The sequence below is a fragment of the Lygodium microphyllum genome, chromosome 14 (genome assembly GCF_053477565.2).
Source record: "Lygodium microphyllum isolate KBCC chromosome 14, Lygodium_microphyllum_v1.1.10, whole genome shotgun sequence".
In the NCBI taxonomy this organism is placed as follows: Eukaryota; Viridiplantae; Streptophyta; class Polypodiopsida; order Schizaeales; family Lygodiaceae; genus Lygodium; species Lygodium microphyllum.
The window spans coordinates 149,336,078-149,355,376 of record NC_141148.1 but is presented as its reverse complement, the minus strand read 5'-3'; the positions used below and the strand labels follow the sequence as shown (position 1 = coordinate 149,355,376).

At 39.3% G+C, this 19,299-nt stretch overlaps 1 protein-coding gene across 7 annotated transcripts in view; it reads left to right on the top strand.

Annotated features, from left to right (window-relative positions):
* Window positions 1-6,244, top strand: part of LOC148026223 (uncharacterized) — a 45,264-nt gene extending 39,020 nt beyond the window's left edge. For 3 of the 7 annotated variants that reach the window (XM_087693502.1, XM_087693501.1, XM_087693499.1), the window contains 2 exons: window positions 5,223-5,275; window positions 5,665-6,244. In XM_087693502.1, the coding sequence (XP_087549628.1) occupies window positions 5,261-5,275; window positions 5,665-5,973 (324 nt within the window). In that variant the 5' untranslated portion in view covers window positions 5,223-5,260 and the 3' untranslated portion in view covers window positions 5,974-6,244. Of the gene's footprint in view, window positions 1-4,979; window positions 5,002-5,222; window positions 5,276-5,664 lie in introns of those variants that run through there. The other 4 variants (XM_087693504.1, XM_087693503.1, XM_087693500.1 and 1 more) reach the window with 2 other exon arrangements.
* Window positions 6,245-19,299: the final 13,055 nt, after the last annotated feature.

Here is a 19,299-nt window from a genome sequence, read left to right as displayed (position 1 = left end):
GTAAACGCTCCACTCCACCCCCTATCACCAATGCAGAGTTAGGTGTAGCACCTATGGTTATGGAGGCACTCTTTAGAGCAATGACTTTCTTACAAAGGATATGGGAACTCCTGTCCATAGATACCCCGGATAAACATTGACTTCCTTTAGATAGCTAGCAGAGGTGGATAGGAAGGAAAGTCAATACTCATAGATGGCAACTTGGATGGGCTTACATGGGCTCCTGCCCTTTGACTATAGCTTGGATTGTCCTATACTCCCCTTAGCTGATTTGAGCTGAATTTAGTCATCAGGGCTGATGTCCTAAGAGTTGAGATAGAGAGGACTTGGATCCATCCACCTCTCCATCTACAATCAAAGATGGAGTTTTACTAGAGCTACTTCCTACACCTCTCTAAGGATGGATTTATTGTTTGATCACAATAGCCCAGAAAGCACAAAGGGAAATCTTGTCTTTGTGATGTTAGAAGTGGATGCAACAATGGGAGCATGAAAGAGTCCTCAAATAGGTTGTTGAACACAAGACAGAAGAGAGAGGAAAGAGAAAACTGAACATTGTAAAAGAAAGAAGGGAACTCAGAAGAATGCTCAGAAAATGGAATCCATATACCAAACATAAGACAGTTGGGTACAATAGTGAGTCATTGGCTGCGTGGGCATTGGCACCAACTCCTCTCTCTAATAGGACGTCTAGGTAATAATTGACTAAGGACGAGGAGCATAGAATATATAGGCCATGAATATGTCCTAAATAACAGCTGGTCGGCCACCATTACTAGCATCAAAATACCCTAAAATGACATAAATAATGCACAATGAAAATGCCTAAAATATTTGATGCGTGCCTAACCCAATATGGCATGCAAAGACTCACATATTTCTAACACCTTCTCTTAGATCATGGATGATTTGATACAATACAATGATACAATGATAATGACTCATTATAGGCCATACAGCAAAGACCACCAAAATAGGACCATTGATATCCAAGTAGGGGGTGATCAAGCCACCACCAAGGTGCCTCGAAGAGAACTTGATGTCAATGTTGATTGTATGAGCTCTTAAAAATAGAGAAGAAACATAACAACTCTCTATGTCTATCATTAATGTCTTGTAGTAGAATACAAGACCATCTTGTCAAAAATGCCTCTGAACATATGTGACCATGGATTCCTTGTCTTTGGCCAAACCTCCAAAGTGTTCCCTCATGTGAGCTAGAACTAGGAGCCAATCTTGTTCTCTGTCAAGTAACAATCCATCATGAATCTAGGTGTCAATCCTAGCTCTAGGATTTGAACGTGCCAAACTTTAATCAGTGTGTCAGGGAAGTCCCTCTCTAGAACTTGTACACCTGTATATTTGTATAGGGGAGGCTCACTGCCCCATCTCACCACCCTCTCACACTTCCTCTTTGGTATTGGAGAGTTGTGAGGGATGACCGCATCACTTGTACTAGAAAGTAGAAGAAGAAGGGACTGTCAAGCCCATCCCACAGTTAGAAGAAGATGACCTTGTTCGCACCTTGGCCAGAGGATCCAACATGGAGTCGTCGGAGGCGGATGACTCGACGGAGGAGTCCATATCTTACTTCTTCTTCTTCTCCTTCTTTCTTGAAGCCACTAACTCTTTGTAATCCTTGCACATTACTGTAAAGATTTCATTGGAACCACTAGATTGTGATGGAAGCCGCTATGTAAACATAAAGATGTCTAAGGAGCATCAAGGACATTTGTAGAAAATTGATGGGTATCAATGATGTGTGAGCCTGCAAAGCATTGGCCACTCCATCAAACTCCCGAGGGAGCTTGTAGAGCATAGTCCCCACAAGATGAGCCTCTAAAATGTCAGATTGCATGTGTGGAAGCTGGTCTTGCACCTGTGTGACATGAAGTAAGAAAGATTGAATAGTGTCCTTCAGCTTGAACTTCAGTTGCTGGAGCTGTCCATAAAGGCTGACGGCACACATAGGTGGAGGAGCCTTATACAACATCTGAAGCTTGGTCCAAATCTCGAGAGAAGTCTTGCAAATGGTGACGACCAGAAGAACTTCTTTGGAAATGTAGCTAAGAAGGGTAGAATATGCACGGGCATCATGAGTATCTTATGTGAGCACAACCTCTTCAGAATTGTCCTAGTCAAAATCAGTTGGAAGAGGATTAGGAAGGGTAGGATGCTCACAAGCTCCACATACAACGTACCTTAACAGCTTTTGCACAAACCAAGCTTTCATGACAGTGCTCTATGTGAGATAATCGAGGCCATCTAATTTGTCATTAGTGGAACAATAGAGAGGAGCCATCTAGAGAGGATAGGAAGAGAAAATAAAGAAAAGAAGAGGAGAGAGAGAGTACAGCCATCCAAGAACACAGACTGCACAAAAAACGGAGTTCACAAGCAGTGGACATAAGCTGATCACAAAAAAAGACTGCAAGAGATGGAATACAGCCAGCAAACAATAGCAGAAGATGTTGTCATCCAGTCTTGAGAAGCATTAAATGCTGTGAATGCAGCAGCTGTCAATGAAAACACAGATTAATCAGCAAGAAAATAATATGGGAAGTGCAGACAGCTGAGATGAAAATGCAGCCTCTAGAAGGTGGGAACAGGGCGATGACAGTAGACACGAGTTGCCAAATCAGTAGAGGGTTGATGAAGACCTGAAATCAGAAGAAAAGTACATTAGGAGTGATCTTGAAACTTGATACCATGTTAGGAGTGGATGCAGCAATGGAAGCATGAAAGAATGCTGAAATAGAGTGCCGAATACAAGATAGAATTGAGGAAAGAAAAGGCAAAAGAACATTGTAAAAGAAGAGAACTCAGAAGAATGCTCGGGAAATGGAATCCGTATACCAAACACGGCAATCGCATACAACAGTGAGTCATTGGTCATGTGGGCACTGACACGGCCTCCTCTCTCCAACAAGACCTCCACATGATAAAACTGACCGAGGAAGAGCACAAAATATATAGGCCATGAATATGCCCTAAATAACAACTGGTTAGCCGATTGGCATCAAAATGCCCTAAAATGACATAAATAATGCACAATAAAAATGCCTCATATATTTGACATGTGCCTAGCCCAATCTGGCACACACAGACTCACACATGAGCTGATATATTGCTTGAAGAAAGAAGATGAAACAAAAGTTTTAGGTGCACAGAGAGAGAGAGAGAGAGAGAGAGAGAGAGAGAGAGAGAGAGAGAGAGAGCTATGGACGCTACATGGGCTTGGTGCTTCATGTGCCATTGAGCTTCCAACACCCCCTCTCTTGCTCCCTTGACTCATCAGCATTTGCTACTGATTGGTCTTCTCTCTAGTAGGCTTGTCTTCCACCCTTGCTTTACTTGTGTGTGAATTGAGCTGTCAGTGGTAGGCCCCAGAATGGCCTATGAGACTAGTATGTTGATGCTTACAAACCTAAGGAGTGCAAGCATAGGCTAATATCATGTACAAAATGATTAATGAGTCTCTCAAAAAATGCAGTGCTTTCCTTTGGGCAAGAAGAATTGACATAGGGTGATCTAGGATAGCAAGTCCACTAAGAGGAGGTGCTTATTTTTGATTGTGAGCGATGGTGGCTCTTGGGTCTACTGAAGATAAGGGTGTTGAGCATGGCAATGGGATGGAGGGTGCCGTGCTTTGCCAAGTGTGACTGACTGTTTGCTGCTATGACCCCACCGATTTGTGGATGGTGTGTCAAGGACACGACCATGTGGGGCGATCCAATCTGATTCCGTCCGCCCAAGATTGGTGGTGGGTGTAGTATATCATAGATCCGTGATAAGATGGTGTTTGGATAACCTTTGTGTTGGTTTCTTACCCCTATCAAGTCTTGCTTGTGCTGCTAGTGAATCTCTATAATCTCTCATGTGATCTCTATAATCTCTCATGTGATCTTTGTATCTGATATCGCTGCACCTCGGCTAACATGCAGCTTTGATCTCCTTAGCTCTCTGGAGCGTCACCCCTCTCTATGTGGGGATAGCGTGTAATCATTGTTTTGGAAGAAGTAAGTGACTTGTGACCATCTCTCCACCCTTTGCATGGTGCTGATTGGAGAAAAGTAATGATATGCGAAGCCTCTGAATCTAAAGGAGAAATTGGTCCAAGCACCGTTGATTTGGGGTCTCCATGACTAGTCTAAGGAAGATGTTCCCTCTGAATAGTGTAGGGCATCTCCATCAATCTATACTGAAGGTCTTGCATTTGCATATGTACTGCTGCTCTCTCTCCATCTCCTCTTGGCACAGTCTGCAAAATCTTTGGTCTGTAGGGATTCCCTTTCCTGATCTCTAGCTGGCGAGGAGATCTTGATCTGGCCAATGGCTACTTACGTCTTGTGCAGTGTATAAGTCTAGGTACCGAGGTCTCTCAATGAAGTCATCTGCTATGGTCTCGAGAAAGTGGTCTCTGTAGTATGACATCTTTGGGGGGAGACGCTGCTGGGGTATAATCCATGTGTGCTGTATGTATAGCTGATAGATATCATGTCCCATCAGTAGGTTCCTCTCAGTGTGAGAGAGGAGTGTGGAGGGGAGTTAGGATCATATTGGAAGAGAGGGAGCTGGTCCATGTTGATTCCCATATCCTACGAGCCATTGCTCCACCTGTGTATTTTAAGTTCCCATGTCTTGCTTGTGGTACCTACCTAGAAGCCTAAAAAGCTCTCCTAGGCAATCTGACTGGATGCATACCTCTTACTCTGTGTATGAAGCTAATGGTTTGAAGAAGGGCCTCCATGATCATGGTGGGCACTGCAAACTTTGTTCCAATGACCTCATGTGGTATTGATGGTTTTGTGCAGATCATCTGTGAGAGCATGATAATCTACAGTCTCTCTATCTGCATCCATAACAGGGGTCCATATAGATGCTCCATACATTATGGCTGGTGTAACTAGTGTGTCAAACAACCACCTCCATATATGGGGCCCATGGAAGTATGCTTGATGGCACTGTCTCTCCGACATGGCTAAGGCTGCATATCCTTATGTGAGCTGATCTTCGGTTGCCTGTGACATGGTTTGGGGGGGGGGGTGTGGACCTTTTTTGGGATTTAGTTGTATGGCTAGAAGGCCTTTTGCACATATCAAAGTTTTTAATTCATCAACGTTTATGAAAAAGTAAACTTTTTCTCACTTGAAAATTTCATCCTTAATATGTATTGAAATGCAAAAAGCTAGAAAGTTTACTCGGTATACATTTTGCTGCAGGACATGATGCGAACAAGCTAGAGGTGAAGTGGCAACACATGGCCAAGTCTAAGGTAATTTGGTTTCCTGGTAGTTTATCATTTGTAGTCTAATTGAGCTTCTCTACATTTGTTAACTTTCGAGCATCCGAGTGTTTGAGTTGGTCCTTGGATTGTCTTGTCGCATATCTTTGTGTTGCAATCCCTACTGTGGTCCATTGACAAAAAGCGCAGGCATACTACTTGCAACAGTACAAGGACGTGATTATGTAGACCTATACATGACTTGTGATATGTAAGCATGCCGGTTCAGTCTCCTATTGATCATCATTTGCAGTCTATTACTCTTTGGGATTGAAGTTTGTCTATCATTGTGCTTCTATTCGCTCTCTTTGCAAGCATTCTGCCTTTCCAAGGTGTAGTTTATCTCGGTGTGAGTTCATCAATCCATTGAGCATCTGCAGGTACGCCATGCTTTGCTATGTCTCGAAAGGTACAAGGACGAAAACAGGTCTTTACTGAGCTGCTTATATGCTTCTGTCCAGGTCTTTGTCGATATCAAGGAAGCTATCTCATTACCAAAGGGTACAAGTAAGGGATCTGTGGACACGGACTTCATAATATATACTTCAGGCAGGAAAATGATGTGGGAGACAGAGCTACCATCTAGAGCGTTAGTTGAAAATGGACAGGACATTGATTACAGTCCTGCAGCTAATCGTGCTGATTACTCTCCTGTAGCTAATCCAGACCCTGCTCCTGCTCCGCCTTGACTCGCCAGTCGTGGTTTTCTTTTTCTTTTTTTGGCTTGTACCATGCAAGAGATATACATTAGGGCTCCACCATGTATGCTATAACTGTCCTTTTGACCCATATTGGGTTAAGCATCAACCGTACTCAAAATCATGACATCACTTCCCACATGCTTTGCTTATGAGCAAGCAATCCTATGCATCAAGATAATTTAGTTCTCTCCACACCTATCAGACCAATCTACTCTACATGTTGTTGCCCCTCTTTAAGTAATCCTTTCTTGAATTTGTATGGAAGTCGTACGTTCTACTAGGTGTGAGAAGTTCAATGCTTAGTTGCTACTTGCGGAGCATAGGTGATGCCAAGGTTTGATAAATGTATCTTCATGGATGTTGCAAGTAAATTTTGATAAGTAAGCTTTTGCTCATGCCCAATAAACAAGGATGTATGCATGGCTACCAGTGTAGATGGATATTCATAGATACTTTCTACCTATTAAGCTTGTATTGTGGTCATTTGGAATGCTACTAGCCAGGCAACTTGGAACCATGTCTGTAGCTAATTCCTTCTTGTGTATTTGATTAGTTAATCCTTCATTTTCTTTCCTTTTCACAATCAAGCCATGGTCATAGATCGTACAAGGGTACCTATAGATTTGCTTTGTTTTCTCTATGTGTATTTCTTCTAATTTCTAGACCTTGGGGTGTTGCTTCTTGGCATGTGCTTGAAGTTATCTAGTCGTATCAAATTCGACACCTAAAGTTAGGCATGATTAAAAAACCCATGATACCTTTGATATGTTTAAAGGTTCCAAAATTTGAATTTTGGCTGTGTTAATTATTTTGATTTAGATAGTACAATAATCTTTTAAAAGGAAATCTCAATTTACTCAACTATCAAGGATATATTTGAGCAGTCAAATGTAGATGTTTCAATTTTGTGTTAATAATTGTAATTTAGATATTTGAACCAACTATCAAGGTAAAAATGTGTGAGATCTCAAATGTATATATGATCAACATTTTGTAAAATATGCTAGATACATCCATATGCATGCATACATGTACTTGTGTGTGTGTGTGTGTGTGTGTGTGTGAGGGAGAGATGGAGGCCTATTGTATGGTATTGTATTACATGTATATATTTGTGTATGCATGTGTATTGTGCGCGTGCGTGTAGACACCTTATAATATATTTTTGAGCCTTACTTTTGAGACTCTACCTCAAACTCTTAGTTGTCATTGATGCCCAAAATAGCCATGACACCAAAATGGGCCTAAAGTTAAAAACACTAGTTTTTGATACTTGTTAAAATCTATCAACATGTCATTCATCTCATTTCTTGGTTTTGAATTGGAGAGCCTTTTGATAGAGAGAATTTGTATGCCACATTGTTATTAGGAAAGTTAATGAGACTAGGTGTTTTTGTTGGTAAGTTGAAAAATACTTGTTATATTTATGTGCCTCATAATTGTAATAATGGTATTTCTAGCATTCAAGTAGAGATGTTGACACTATTTTGTAGCAGCCGGTTGTAAGATCATTGAGGAGGGAAAAGTTTTGACTCCCAGACGGGCTTTAGTGGTACTTTCAACCAATATTAAATTGAGCATGGGAAAAATGTAATGGAAAAATGGAGATAGGCATGGTTTACAGCTTAACTTGGTGGTGAGGGTTATGATGGTTAAGTTTATTGTGGACCCCATTAGTATTTCATTATTGGTGGTGAGGGTTATGATGTTTAGAAGTCATCTTTTGAGTGGATATATAATGGTTTTAAAGATCACAAGGTTACACATGAAATTTTATCCTTGCCAAAGCACACATGAGACTTAGTTCTACCTAATTTTATGGTTCTTGCTAACAAAATGGCAAACTAGTGGATTGCTGGAAACTTTGTGTTCCTAGTGAATGCTAGTTTGTCATCATATCAGAGATTTCAAGCTTAAAGGTGCCAAGAATTGGAAGAACTTTCCTTCCTTGGTTACAACTTTTTCTAGATGTGAATTCATATGTGATGGAGTTAACATGCTTAGCCAAAGGTATGGGGATCTCCTAGTTTAGATTAAAATCCCGACTTGACTTCTCCAATCATCCTAATAAATCTTAGATTGATGACCATGATAGAAAATTTGGGAGATCTTCTTTCATACATTTTACTCATTTTTAAAATATTTGCAATGCTTGTGTGGATGAGTCTCATAAGTATCAAAGCACAATCTAGGGTACCTTCATTCTTTTTGAGAAAGTTATGTAAACGATTTTGAAATTAAAATACCTTTTGAAAAAACGTCTTTTGTCTAGTTTGTTAAATGTAGGTTACTTAATCCAAAAACATCTTAGGATTTTGTTCAACTTGTGTTATGTTGAGTACAAATCATTGAAAGGCATTTCATGATCTGGTATATATACTAATTTGGCTAAACCTCATCTATCTCTAGCAAAAAAGGAAGAAGCACCTAAACTTACTCTCATGAGGCAATCGAAATGTCTATTTTTTGGCATTTTTTCTTACATTCAACACTTTGGTGACTTTTTAAATGGTTGGGACTTAAAAGTTGCCTCAAGATTAAAAATCCAAAGTGTTTTATCTTGATTTAAGAGATTTCAAATTTTCAAAAGTTTGCATCCTTTTTATGCGTGTTCCTCTTGTAGTTCTCATTATTTTAGCACCTCAATTTCTTCAAACTCCTTTTTGTGCATCATCTCTACTCTATTTCAACCTCCTTTCTTGTCAATACCATAGACTTCTTTCATGATACTTCTAGGTGACCATTAAGTCTATACATGCTTCTACATGCTACAATAGAAGAGAGGATGATATGGGGTATCCAACAACTTGTAAACTCCAAGATTGGATACCAATGCTTCCCTCTTGTAAAGGCTCTTACAAAATTAACAAAGAAAAAAGAAAAAATGTGAGGTTTCACTAGAAAGGATGGATTTTGGGATTAAAGTTACACATAAAAAAGTTATGCAAATATCCAACATGTGAATTCTACAAATGATTTTCACTTGGCGTCTTCTATGTAGCAACAATACTTTCCACCTCATTGTAGGTAAATACAATTTACATGTTAGGAAAGTTTCATATTTAGTATGTTAGTTTTCCTCATTCCATTGAGCTTATTAATTAACTTTGAGAACTTTGTGGATGTGTTCCCATCATCAACAAGTGTGGAACAATAGCTAATAGTAGAGTCACTCATAAGTACATTCGACATCATGTATGATGAATTTGGCAACCTTATTACGTTGATCATCCTTCATCCTTTTCACTGAAAAGAACTTAGTTTTTCACTTTGGAACTTACATTGTTTCCTCAAATGCACACACATTTGGAAAATTGGAAGAGCTTACTTCACCTAATATCAATGATTGACAAATTGGATACTTCCTGTGCTAGAACCATCCAAGGTTTCAAGTTGAAGGTCATCAAAGATATCCAAAAATCTATAAAGATTGGGAGAATATCAAGGAGAGTCACTTTATCTTGGCTTATCCCAATTCATGTATTTGGATCAATATTTCCAAGAAATAGGTTTTCAAAGAACAAAAACCAGGTGGTTGGGTAGGAGACTATCATCCACCAAATTTTTTAAAATCTTTGGATTAGATTGGAAGTCAATGGAGAAATTGCGTAAGGGTGATTTTTTTCTTTGCAGATGTTTAGAGGACATCATCACCTTGTCATACAACATCCCAAGACACAAGCCGTATATCTAGCTTTCTAGTACAAGAGATGGAAGAAGATTAAGGGTGCATGAGCACCTTTAGACTTTGAGGAAAATAATGATCACTACTATGACGATCTATTTGGAGGATGAGGATCCAATGTAATGAAATGAGGGTAGAAGAAGCTTATGCATGCGATGAATTGCCCTAGTAGAGCATTGTAAGATTTGAAAAGCCTTAAACTGACATCTATTGTCAATTTTCATGTGCTTTATTGACCATTGTTATCAACTTTGTAAGACACATAAAATTCTCATTGCATAGCCTAAAATGTTCAATATGACCTTTGAGAATATTAAAGGTGATTTGCCTTATAGAATAGACACAAATATAACCCTCAAAACTAAAAATTCATAAAAGAAAGAGAGAAAAAATAAAGCAATAAACAAAAACCGTTGAGCTTGTGTTGAATTTTGTTGACTATAACATGTTATGTATATACAAGGACATGTTATATATATATATATATATATATATATTGCAAAAATCCACAACTAGGGCCTATTTGAGTGTCCTACAAGTAGCCCTAGCCTCTATCTCCTTGATCAGGGTCCTCATGGAAGTCCTTCTAGGGGTGGCTTGGGGTTCTCTCTCCTTTTGGGGGAATTTCTTTTGAGGGGGTCTTTTTGGGGCCTTCTTTATGGTATTTTCTAGGGCCTTCTATGGTATCTTCCTTAGGCTCTTCCTTTGGGCTACCAGTAATAGAGTTTCCTACTCTTCTTTTGTCTTCGTGGAGCTATTCCTTTAGGCTTCTCTCATTAGAGCTTCCTGTCCTTCTTGCTTCCTCTCCTAAGCCATGTCTTTTATTTCCTTTTTTCTATATTGATTTTGCTTCTTATTGGTTGTTTTTTTATTTCTATCCTCCTCATCTATAGTGGTCCTCTTTTCATTTCCTTTTTTAGGGGCTTGCACTGTTGTGGCATAGCATTCATGTCTTCATTCTTGTAGTATACTAAAGATTGCTACAATGAGAAGTATGTCTAGTGGGTCAAGACACAAGCAATCAAAAGTCTCCTTAACTAGCATATTGCGATGCCACTAGGTCTAGACTCTCAAGAGATTCAGAGAGAGGCCAACGCAAAGAAGACAGCTACAACAAAGAAGCCAATTGCAACCTAGAAGCCAGTTGCTTCAAAGAAGACAAATGCTACCAAAAAATTAAAAGGTGTTCTCTTTGTGAGACAAACAAGTGAATCAACTACTTACAATTATTCTCCTATCTTCAACCATGAATTTAGCCTTCCAAAATGTCTAGATCTTGGCAATTACTCTCTATCTACAAGAGGAGCTATCTGGTTGGTGAGGAACTTGAAGGCTATAAAAAAACACTAGTGTTCTTTTCAAGGGTGGATACATCTCCTCAAAGTAAAATACTCTTTTTGAAAACTTTTTGAGAGGATTTTAAGTTAATGTCGCCTATATGCTTCAAATAATTCAGAAGCTTACAAAGTTTTGCACTTACAATCTCACATCCCTATGAAAACCATGGAGGGAATTCATCAAACAATTTTTCTTGAACCAAACACTACTTCATTGTCATCTCCACCGAAACAAAATTTATAGTAAATATCCAAAATATTTCCAATTTTGACATCTTATCCAAATACAATAAAAATATTTTACTCATCATATGGATTGATAACATATTGAAGATCATTAGGGCTTAAACCTTGTAAGAAGTTTATACTTGAAGCATTTACCTTCACAGAAATCAAGGGATCCATAACATGCATTTTTTTGTCTTGTTTGGTGGCAATGAAAGAATAAGAAACCCATAACCAAATTCCATGATTAATTGGGTGGAATATAATGCCTATTTTTTAAAAATGCATAAATAACACTAAGTCCTTACTACTTGGAACTTGTAGCATGCAAGGATGCCTTCCTATGTGCCATAGGGTTTGGATGCAAAAATAAACAAACTTTTTGCTTTTTATGCCTCTATAGGCTATGGGCAACCAAAATGTGAAAAAAAACTTAGGCAAGTCTCAACTAAATTTCCACATTTGCATCTTTCTTATGAGCTTAACACAATGCAAAGGAATGTTACATGAAAATTGACCATTCCTTAGGAGAACTAGTATAGTTGTGTCATTGATGTCCTTGTCGTTCTTATAGAGGAAAATGGTATCCTCTAGAGAAATCGTGAAGTATTATGAACACTTTATTAAACTTGCTTTTGTTTTCCTTCTCAAGGTCTCTAAGCTTGTTTAACATGTCTTCTTCTCTTAGCTTTCCATCCCTCACAGTTTGTGATTCATCCTTTTGCACGTCATTCTCTCTCTCTTTATCCTTTTTTCTTCCCTCATTCCTCTCTACACTATCTTCCTTTTTTTTCACATTCCCATTATTTTCTTTCTTATATTTTTGCTCTTTCTTTTTTACTTGAGATGTACCGTCTTTCTTACCTATACAATTTTCAATGTGGATATCTATATCCTTTTCCTTGGATGTCCTAGCTCTTGTTTTATTGGGAATATTCATGATTTCATTTGCCTTCATGTCAACTTTATGAGTTAGCACATGAAACTCACCAAACCTATACTTGATAAGCTTCGTTGTGTGTATGTCCTTATCCATCATAGTAACTTTGTGAGCATGGGTAGCAAACACAGATCTATCTTATAGGAAGTCTCACATTAAGAAATTCTCTATAGACTTTTGAAGGCAAGCAAATACACTTGTCTACAACCTCACATTCATTCCATACTTGTCATAAATGTCCATTACTAGCCTAAAAAATGAAGCTTTAGGAATCATGAGATGGAGTTCTCTTTGTGCCTTTTTGATATTTTTGCATGAATTATACTATTGACTCACTCTATTTTTGGTACATTTTTGTGCCTTGACTTGTGCACTTGACATAACAGGGGCAAAGGCCCCTTATTTGCCTTTGTCAAAACTCACAGGTGTGGAAGGCATGACCCATGTAGTTGCTTGGTCCTCTACTTTTTTCTCATGTGTCTCCTCTTCATTATCATGTCTGTCCTATGCTTCCTCATCTCTCTCAGGATTTGGATCTTGTTGAGTCTCCTTTTCTACTCTTGCAGCTTGTTGTAGGTTTCCCTCTTCTTGGCAGAATTGGATTTGGCCTTTTGGTTTGTCCTCTTGGACCTTTGGAAGTTTGTTGTGTATCTTAGGCTTGCCATTGGACGTAATAGAGCTTTGAATATGCATAATACCATGAGAAGGGCAAACATACCAGTAAGGAATAGGGCATTGGAAGCAAATAACATGAAACTAGATACCTGGACTCAAACTAGATACCCGAACTCCATGGTTCATAGAGAGGCATTTCATTATTGTTGGAATACCACATTCCATCATTGTTGGAATGCCTCTCTATATGCCATGGGTCTTGAGTACCCCAAAGATGCAAAGTACTAAATCAAGCTTTTGGGAGTGGAGAAAACATACCGTCGAGAGTGGGGAGGCCTATTGAGACATTGGAACATGGGTTGAGGGATCATGAAGTTGGAAAGTACACCTAGGGGAGTAGGGATATCAAGGGACAAGCTCAAATGAAGGGGTGGACAATATTTGTGCATGTGAAAGGAGAGCAATAAGATAGAAGAAAAACAATGGGTGAAGGTGATTGTTGTTAAAAAACAAAAGGAATGAAGAGCTCAAATATATATAACTCTACCTCACACATGTGGGCCTATGTTAGCATGACTACCATGTGGTACTGATTTGTTGTGCATTGTAGTTGAGGAGACACATGGCATGCTCTCCATGGAGCTATGTGTGCATGGATCCAATTTTTGTGCTCAACCATTTGCCATGTGATACTCATGCCATGATTTTTGAGAAATTGTTTATGGCTGACCATTTGCCATGTGGTACCCAAATGTTATACATTGTAGTTGAGGGGACACATGGCGTGCTCACCATGGTGCCATGTGTGCACAAAGTTTGTTTTTGCACCTGACCATTTGCTAGGTAGCACTCTTGAGGCTAATGCCATGCATGACCATGCACCCCCTTATATAGTCACACACATTGTTGTCAATGTTTTTCTCCACATTTCCCCCTTGACATCACAACTTTAGAGGTCCCCCAAAACTTATGTGATGTTTGGGTTACAATGCCAAGTTGCGTCATTATCTTTTGGTGAGCCATCTTCCCCTTTCATCTTTGTCTTTGCATCAAGATTTTGTGGGTGTCAGTTGTTTTTGCATCAAGATTTTGCCTTTGCCTTTGCCTTTACATCAAGATATTACCTTTCCATCAAGATTCTCTCTATCTTCTTTACTTTTTAGTTGACCATGCATTGTGGGTGTTAATTTCTTTGACCTTGACTTAGATACTAAGGCATGCAAAGAGGCCATCCGATAGTGTGGGATTTCTTTTAGTGTGCTATAGGGTCCAGGTAATGTTATAGCGCTTAGCTTCATGATGTACTACATAATATCCATGGTGGGCTTCTCCATCCAAGGTTTTCACAGACTACCCCTTGAGGGATGCATTTACTCAATTAGGAATTTTGGAGGTTCCCTTTATGCATGGAGGCTCATGTCATGGCAACTTGATTGAGTAGGTTAAGTACATAATAAAGAGTTACATTATATGATGCTCAATTATGTTGACTAGTAGGAAGTTTGGTATCCATAATTTGGGTTCTCACCTCATCACTTGAGTCCTAGAAGGGAAAAGAAAAAGCCTCATAAGAGTCACTATCATTTGAGGTAATAACTCTTTGTGAGTTAATGACTTGTCTCTGGGGAGCATGAAGGCACAAATTGATGAGTTCACTAAAGAAAAAGAAACCACAACAATAAGTCAGGATAACAAATTGTCTAGAAGAATCATCCCAAAGCATCCATGAACCACCGATAGGAGGATAGAATGCAACAAGAAAAGTGGGAGCTTTTAAATAAATGTGTGAGAAACTTAGAGGAGATAAAGTTGAAGCCATAAAAATGAGACAAAATCTATAAAAAATATTGGATGAAATTCAAGAATCTTACATAAAGTTTTTGGTTGCATCATTTAAAGACCAAGTGCAGGATATCCAAACTCAAACTAAGGAAAAGGACTTAGAATTGCAAGAGAAAGAATTTGAGCTTTGATAAAAAGATGAAAGCCCTCAAAGTCAAGGAGAAAAACATAGAAAACAATGTGCAAGTACTTGACATGAACAAAAAATGGACAAAGACTTCCCTTTAGTTAACCCAAGAAAGAGCTAGAACAAAATTGTATGAAAAGCAAAAATTAGAGCATCAATAGGCATAAGGCCAATAGAAGGGTGCATACATGGGATTATAGGAAGCAATCTCTACTAGCTTAGCAAGAGCTATTGGCCAAGTGGAGAATGAAACACAAAGATGATATGAAATAACCACTCTCCAATGACCTAGATGCAACATTATTCAATGAAAGCAAGCACAAGGTGTAGTTGGAAGCACACAAGTCTATCATGGTCAACCAAGAGGAGCTCTATAAAGAAGCAACACTAATGGCCCGTATGCCACAAATAAATGGCAAAAAATAAATCAAATATTAGTTAGGGTTGATCACAAATACCTTCTTAGAAAGCATGGAGCAAATCAAGGAGATCACTCTAATGAATGAGGAGTAGAACAAGGAAGACCTACTTTGCCACTTAAGGGAGAAAGAATATGAGGGACATGAACCAAAAGTTGCACATCTCATAAAGCTCAACACACTCACGTCAACCTCTCCCAACACTCTAAAGGCACCCACTATCATGATTCCTCCTATTGACATACTTAAACTATCAAAATTTGATGCAGGGGAGTCAAAAAAGCACTCTACAAAAGAAGGGGAACACGTGAAGCAAAAGGAAGCCTACACAACTTTAATGCATACCTTGAGAGCTCAGTTGCATATCCCGTTCCCCTTGAGCTTCTACCATAGGAAGAGGAAGATAGCTAGGAGAAGTAGGAGTCTAGCACTTCCATATATTTAAATTCAAATTTATTGAAGAGAGCTACAAGAGCTAGAAGGCAAGCTTTCCTTACTCATAGTAGGGATGCTCATATGTACCATTAAAAATATTAAATGAAGTGCTTAGATCCCATAGGTGTCATGGCCTATTTAAAATCTCACATAGCTCAAGGAAGCAAAGGAAATTACCTAAAAATAAACCCTAGAGAAGCATGGCCAAGTTTACCAAAATGGCACTATTCCATTTTGGAAAATAACAAGAGGACTTGGGAAGAAGAATGATTAGCTCCATTCTACTACTTCCTACCCACCACACAGAGGCATGACTAGGAGTACTAGGAGAATGAACATGGTACGTATAATTGGCTATTTTACAAAAGAATTTACCAATTGCCATGATCACTCTTTTATCAGCACTTGAAATTACCTTAGACGCCTCATCAAGCTTTTGTAACAAACAATGATACAATACGAAGATGGGCCACCATATTTGTTTTTTGATATAAAACTAGGAATTGATTGAGTGGCAATGGTCCGACTTCACCTACGGGCCCTACTACTACCAACATTCTATACACTTATATTGCAAGATATGGTGGATAGTGGAAAGATGGGGGAAGAGAGAGGGAGATTAAACTCTTGCAAGACACACAACACACAGAGAATGCACATATGATAGGAAGTTGAAAAACCTAGTCTTTCTTCTTCTTCTTCTCTTCTACAAGAGTTTACCAAGAATAAAGAGAGAGACATAGAGTACAATATACATAATATAAGCGGTCCATAATGTAAACACACTAACTAAAAAGATGACTAGATAGATATCCCATAACTCAAGTAGGTGGACTAGCTATAAAATATCACTAGAATGATATGCCAATGTAGCTACCAACTAGGTTAGTGATATGATTGTGGAAACAATCATCCAGATACATGAGTGCTAGCTCATGTTGAGCTTGACATATCAACACTCCCCCTCAAGCTTCTGAAAAGTAGAGCCCGAGTGGAAGCACACAAGTGGAGGCAAGAGCAAAGTAAGAGCTATGGAAGATGGAGCAAGAGAGTGTGAGAGAGACCTCGTATATGGAAACTCCAACAGTCACAATGTGTTATTCAACTGTCACTAAAAGAATAGAGAATGAAGTGACAATGATGGGTGCTCACCACCTATAGTACGCATGTGTGTGGGTACTATTAGTGTAATGAATACACGAGCGGTTAGGCACATGCACCTTTACCCCCAAAAACCTCCCACTTAAAGAAAAATGTGCCCTTAATGAGAGAATAAGAAAAATGTGACAAAGTATAAATGTACATAAAGTACAACTCATTCTATGATCATTATCTTCCTAAGGAATGCAAAATGTTTCATTGAGAGACTTTTAGCAAGCTAATCTACAAGATTCCCATTAGTCCAAGCTCAATAGACTTGTCCTCTACCACCTCCCTAACGAAGTGATAGTGTACCTCAATGTGCTTTGCCTTTGTATGGATGATCGACGGATTCTTGGCCGATTGAATTGGCACTCATAGAATTTGAATGTAATGTAGGAACCACATCAGTAATACCAAGGTCTGTGACTAGATGACCTAATTAGAGAGCCTCGTTGCAAGCTCCAGTGTGGTGGTTGCAAGATACTCTACCTTTTTAATAGATAGGGTTGTGCATTTCTACACCCTAGATATCAAAGAAATAGAACTCTAGCAAAGGTCAAGATATAGTCAAAGATGGGCTTCCTACCACTTAAATGTCTTGCAAAATCAGAGTCAGTGTGCCCCATGACTCCTGTATCTTGGCCACCATAACATATGTACATATTTGCAGTACCCTTAAGGTACATCATGATACCATTCATGGCATCCTAATGCTGCCTATAGGTTAGCCATATAGCATGCCACAACTCTCACTACAAATGTTATGTCATGGTGTCGTGCTGTTGCACATCTGAGTCGTATACACCTCCATTTCTTTTGTTGTGCATTTGTGTTATTTTCTGCGTGTGATTCATTGTGTGTGTGATGCATTACGATAATCCGCATCCAATGTATATATTCCCTTAGTGCATGTGTATGATTTTGTTTGGATGCATGATGTGTGTGTGTTAGAAAAATATGAAAAACTGATGCCAAAGGACATTATCAAGCTGATAATTTCAATGATGAACTCTAAGAAAAGTGCAGGGAATTATGGAATCAAAGGAAGGTTTGTGGAAGCGATCAACTAAGTTCAAAAGTTCCCATGACATAGAGTTGAAGGAAGTCTCTCAAAAGTTCTGAAGCGAGCAAAGCGCTAGTGAAGCATCGAGGGAGTACTTTGCCATCCAATCTTCAAGGCCGAAGTCGAAGTTTGTCCGCAGATCACCCATCACAAAGCTGTCTGTTAATGGGGCAATTGATGACTCCAAAGATACCCTAAAAGAAAGGCTCAAAGGTGGATGGTGCTGTAGAAAAAGTAGTGAAAGGAGCCTTGAAGGTTAGCCCATAGAAAGAAATGAGAGACACCGTAAAGAGAAGTGGCAATGCATGGGAAGAAGAGAAAGAAGCAAGTCCCAAATCAGACAGCAAGAAGTTGTTGAGTCATGAATCTGGTGTTGAATCTTCAGATCTAAAACCATGCACTGATCCCCATTTGGACCCCTCAAAGTGCAAATTGGCAGAACTGAAGACTCTCGCCAAAGCTAAAGGTGTAAGAGGTTATTCAAGGATGAAGAGGGAAAAACTAATTTGGGGTTTTGAACCGCTTTTGGAGGGAAAAAGCAAGGGAAAAGCAGGTTGTTTTGGGGGGAATCTCTCCGTGAAGGGAAGGTTGTAATGATGCTGAAGGCTTTGTGTACTGAGAATTTTTACACAGAAAGAAAACAACATGTGACGATGACAAAACTGGATTCAACAGAACCACAACCCATCATGAAACGGCAAAGGAGATAAATTTGTTCGCCTGAGGGTGCAATTAGATTATCCAGGATGGGAAAAACGGAATCGAATGAGAGACACATCCAACCGTTTTCCATGGAGCTCAACGAGCTCGACTATGGCGACAAGGAGTAATCAATTGCAGGTGCTCAACGGGAAGGAGACGACGATGAGACCAACATGGCTCGACGACACAAGGAGGGGAAGATAGAGATTAGCAAGATGATGATCAACTCGATAACATCACGAAAAATATTGATAGTGATTCGGAAGGGCAAGATGCAGTAACTGAGGTATCAACTAGCTTCAGGCATGAACTCCTTGGCTGCTTGAAGAGGATCGTAACGTTATGACCGAGAGAAGAGGCCAACAGAGGCGAAAAGTGCTCAACTTATTGGAGAAGCTATATCCAACAATCCTGCTTTCATTACATTTAGAAAGATTGAGGCTAGCAGAGAAATCGCTGGCACTATATCCAATTCAGCAAACAGAGTCATGCTAAGTTCTGATGGTTTGATGCTGAACCTGCAAGATATGCAGATCGAGGATTTGGGCCCTAAAGCTCTCGTGAAAAAGTGACTCCTTGGTTCAAATTCCTGTGGGAAACCTACCGAACTGAACTCGAAATACTCTTAATCAATTCCAAACTGGATGCTTTGTACGCGATGACTGCGCATCAAGCATTCTAGTTCTGCCTGCAATACAAGCGGACCACTGAGTTCCGCAGACTTTGTGAAATCATTCGGAGTAGGCCTCGAAACATTGGGGGTTGTGGCCTTGCTGCCTTT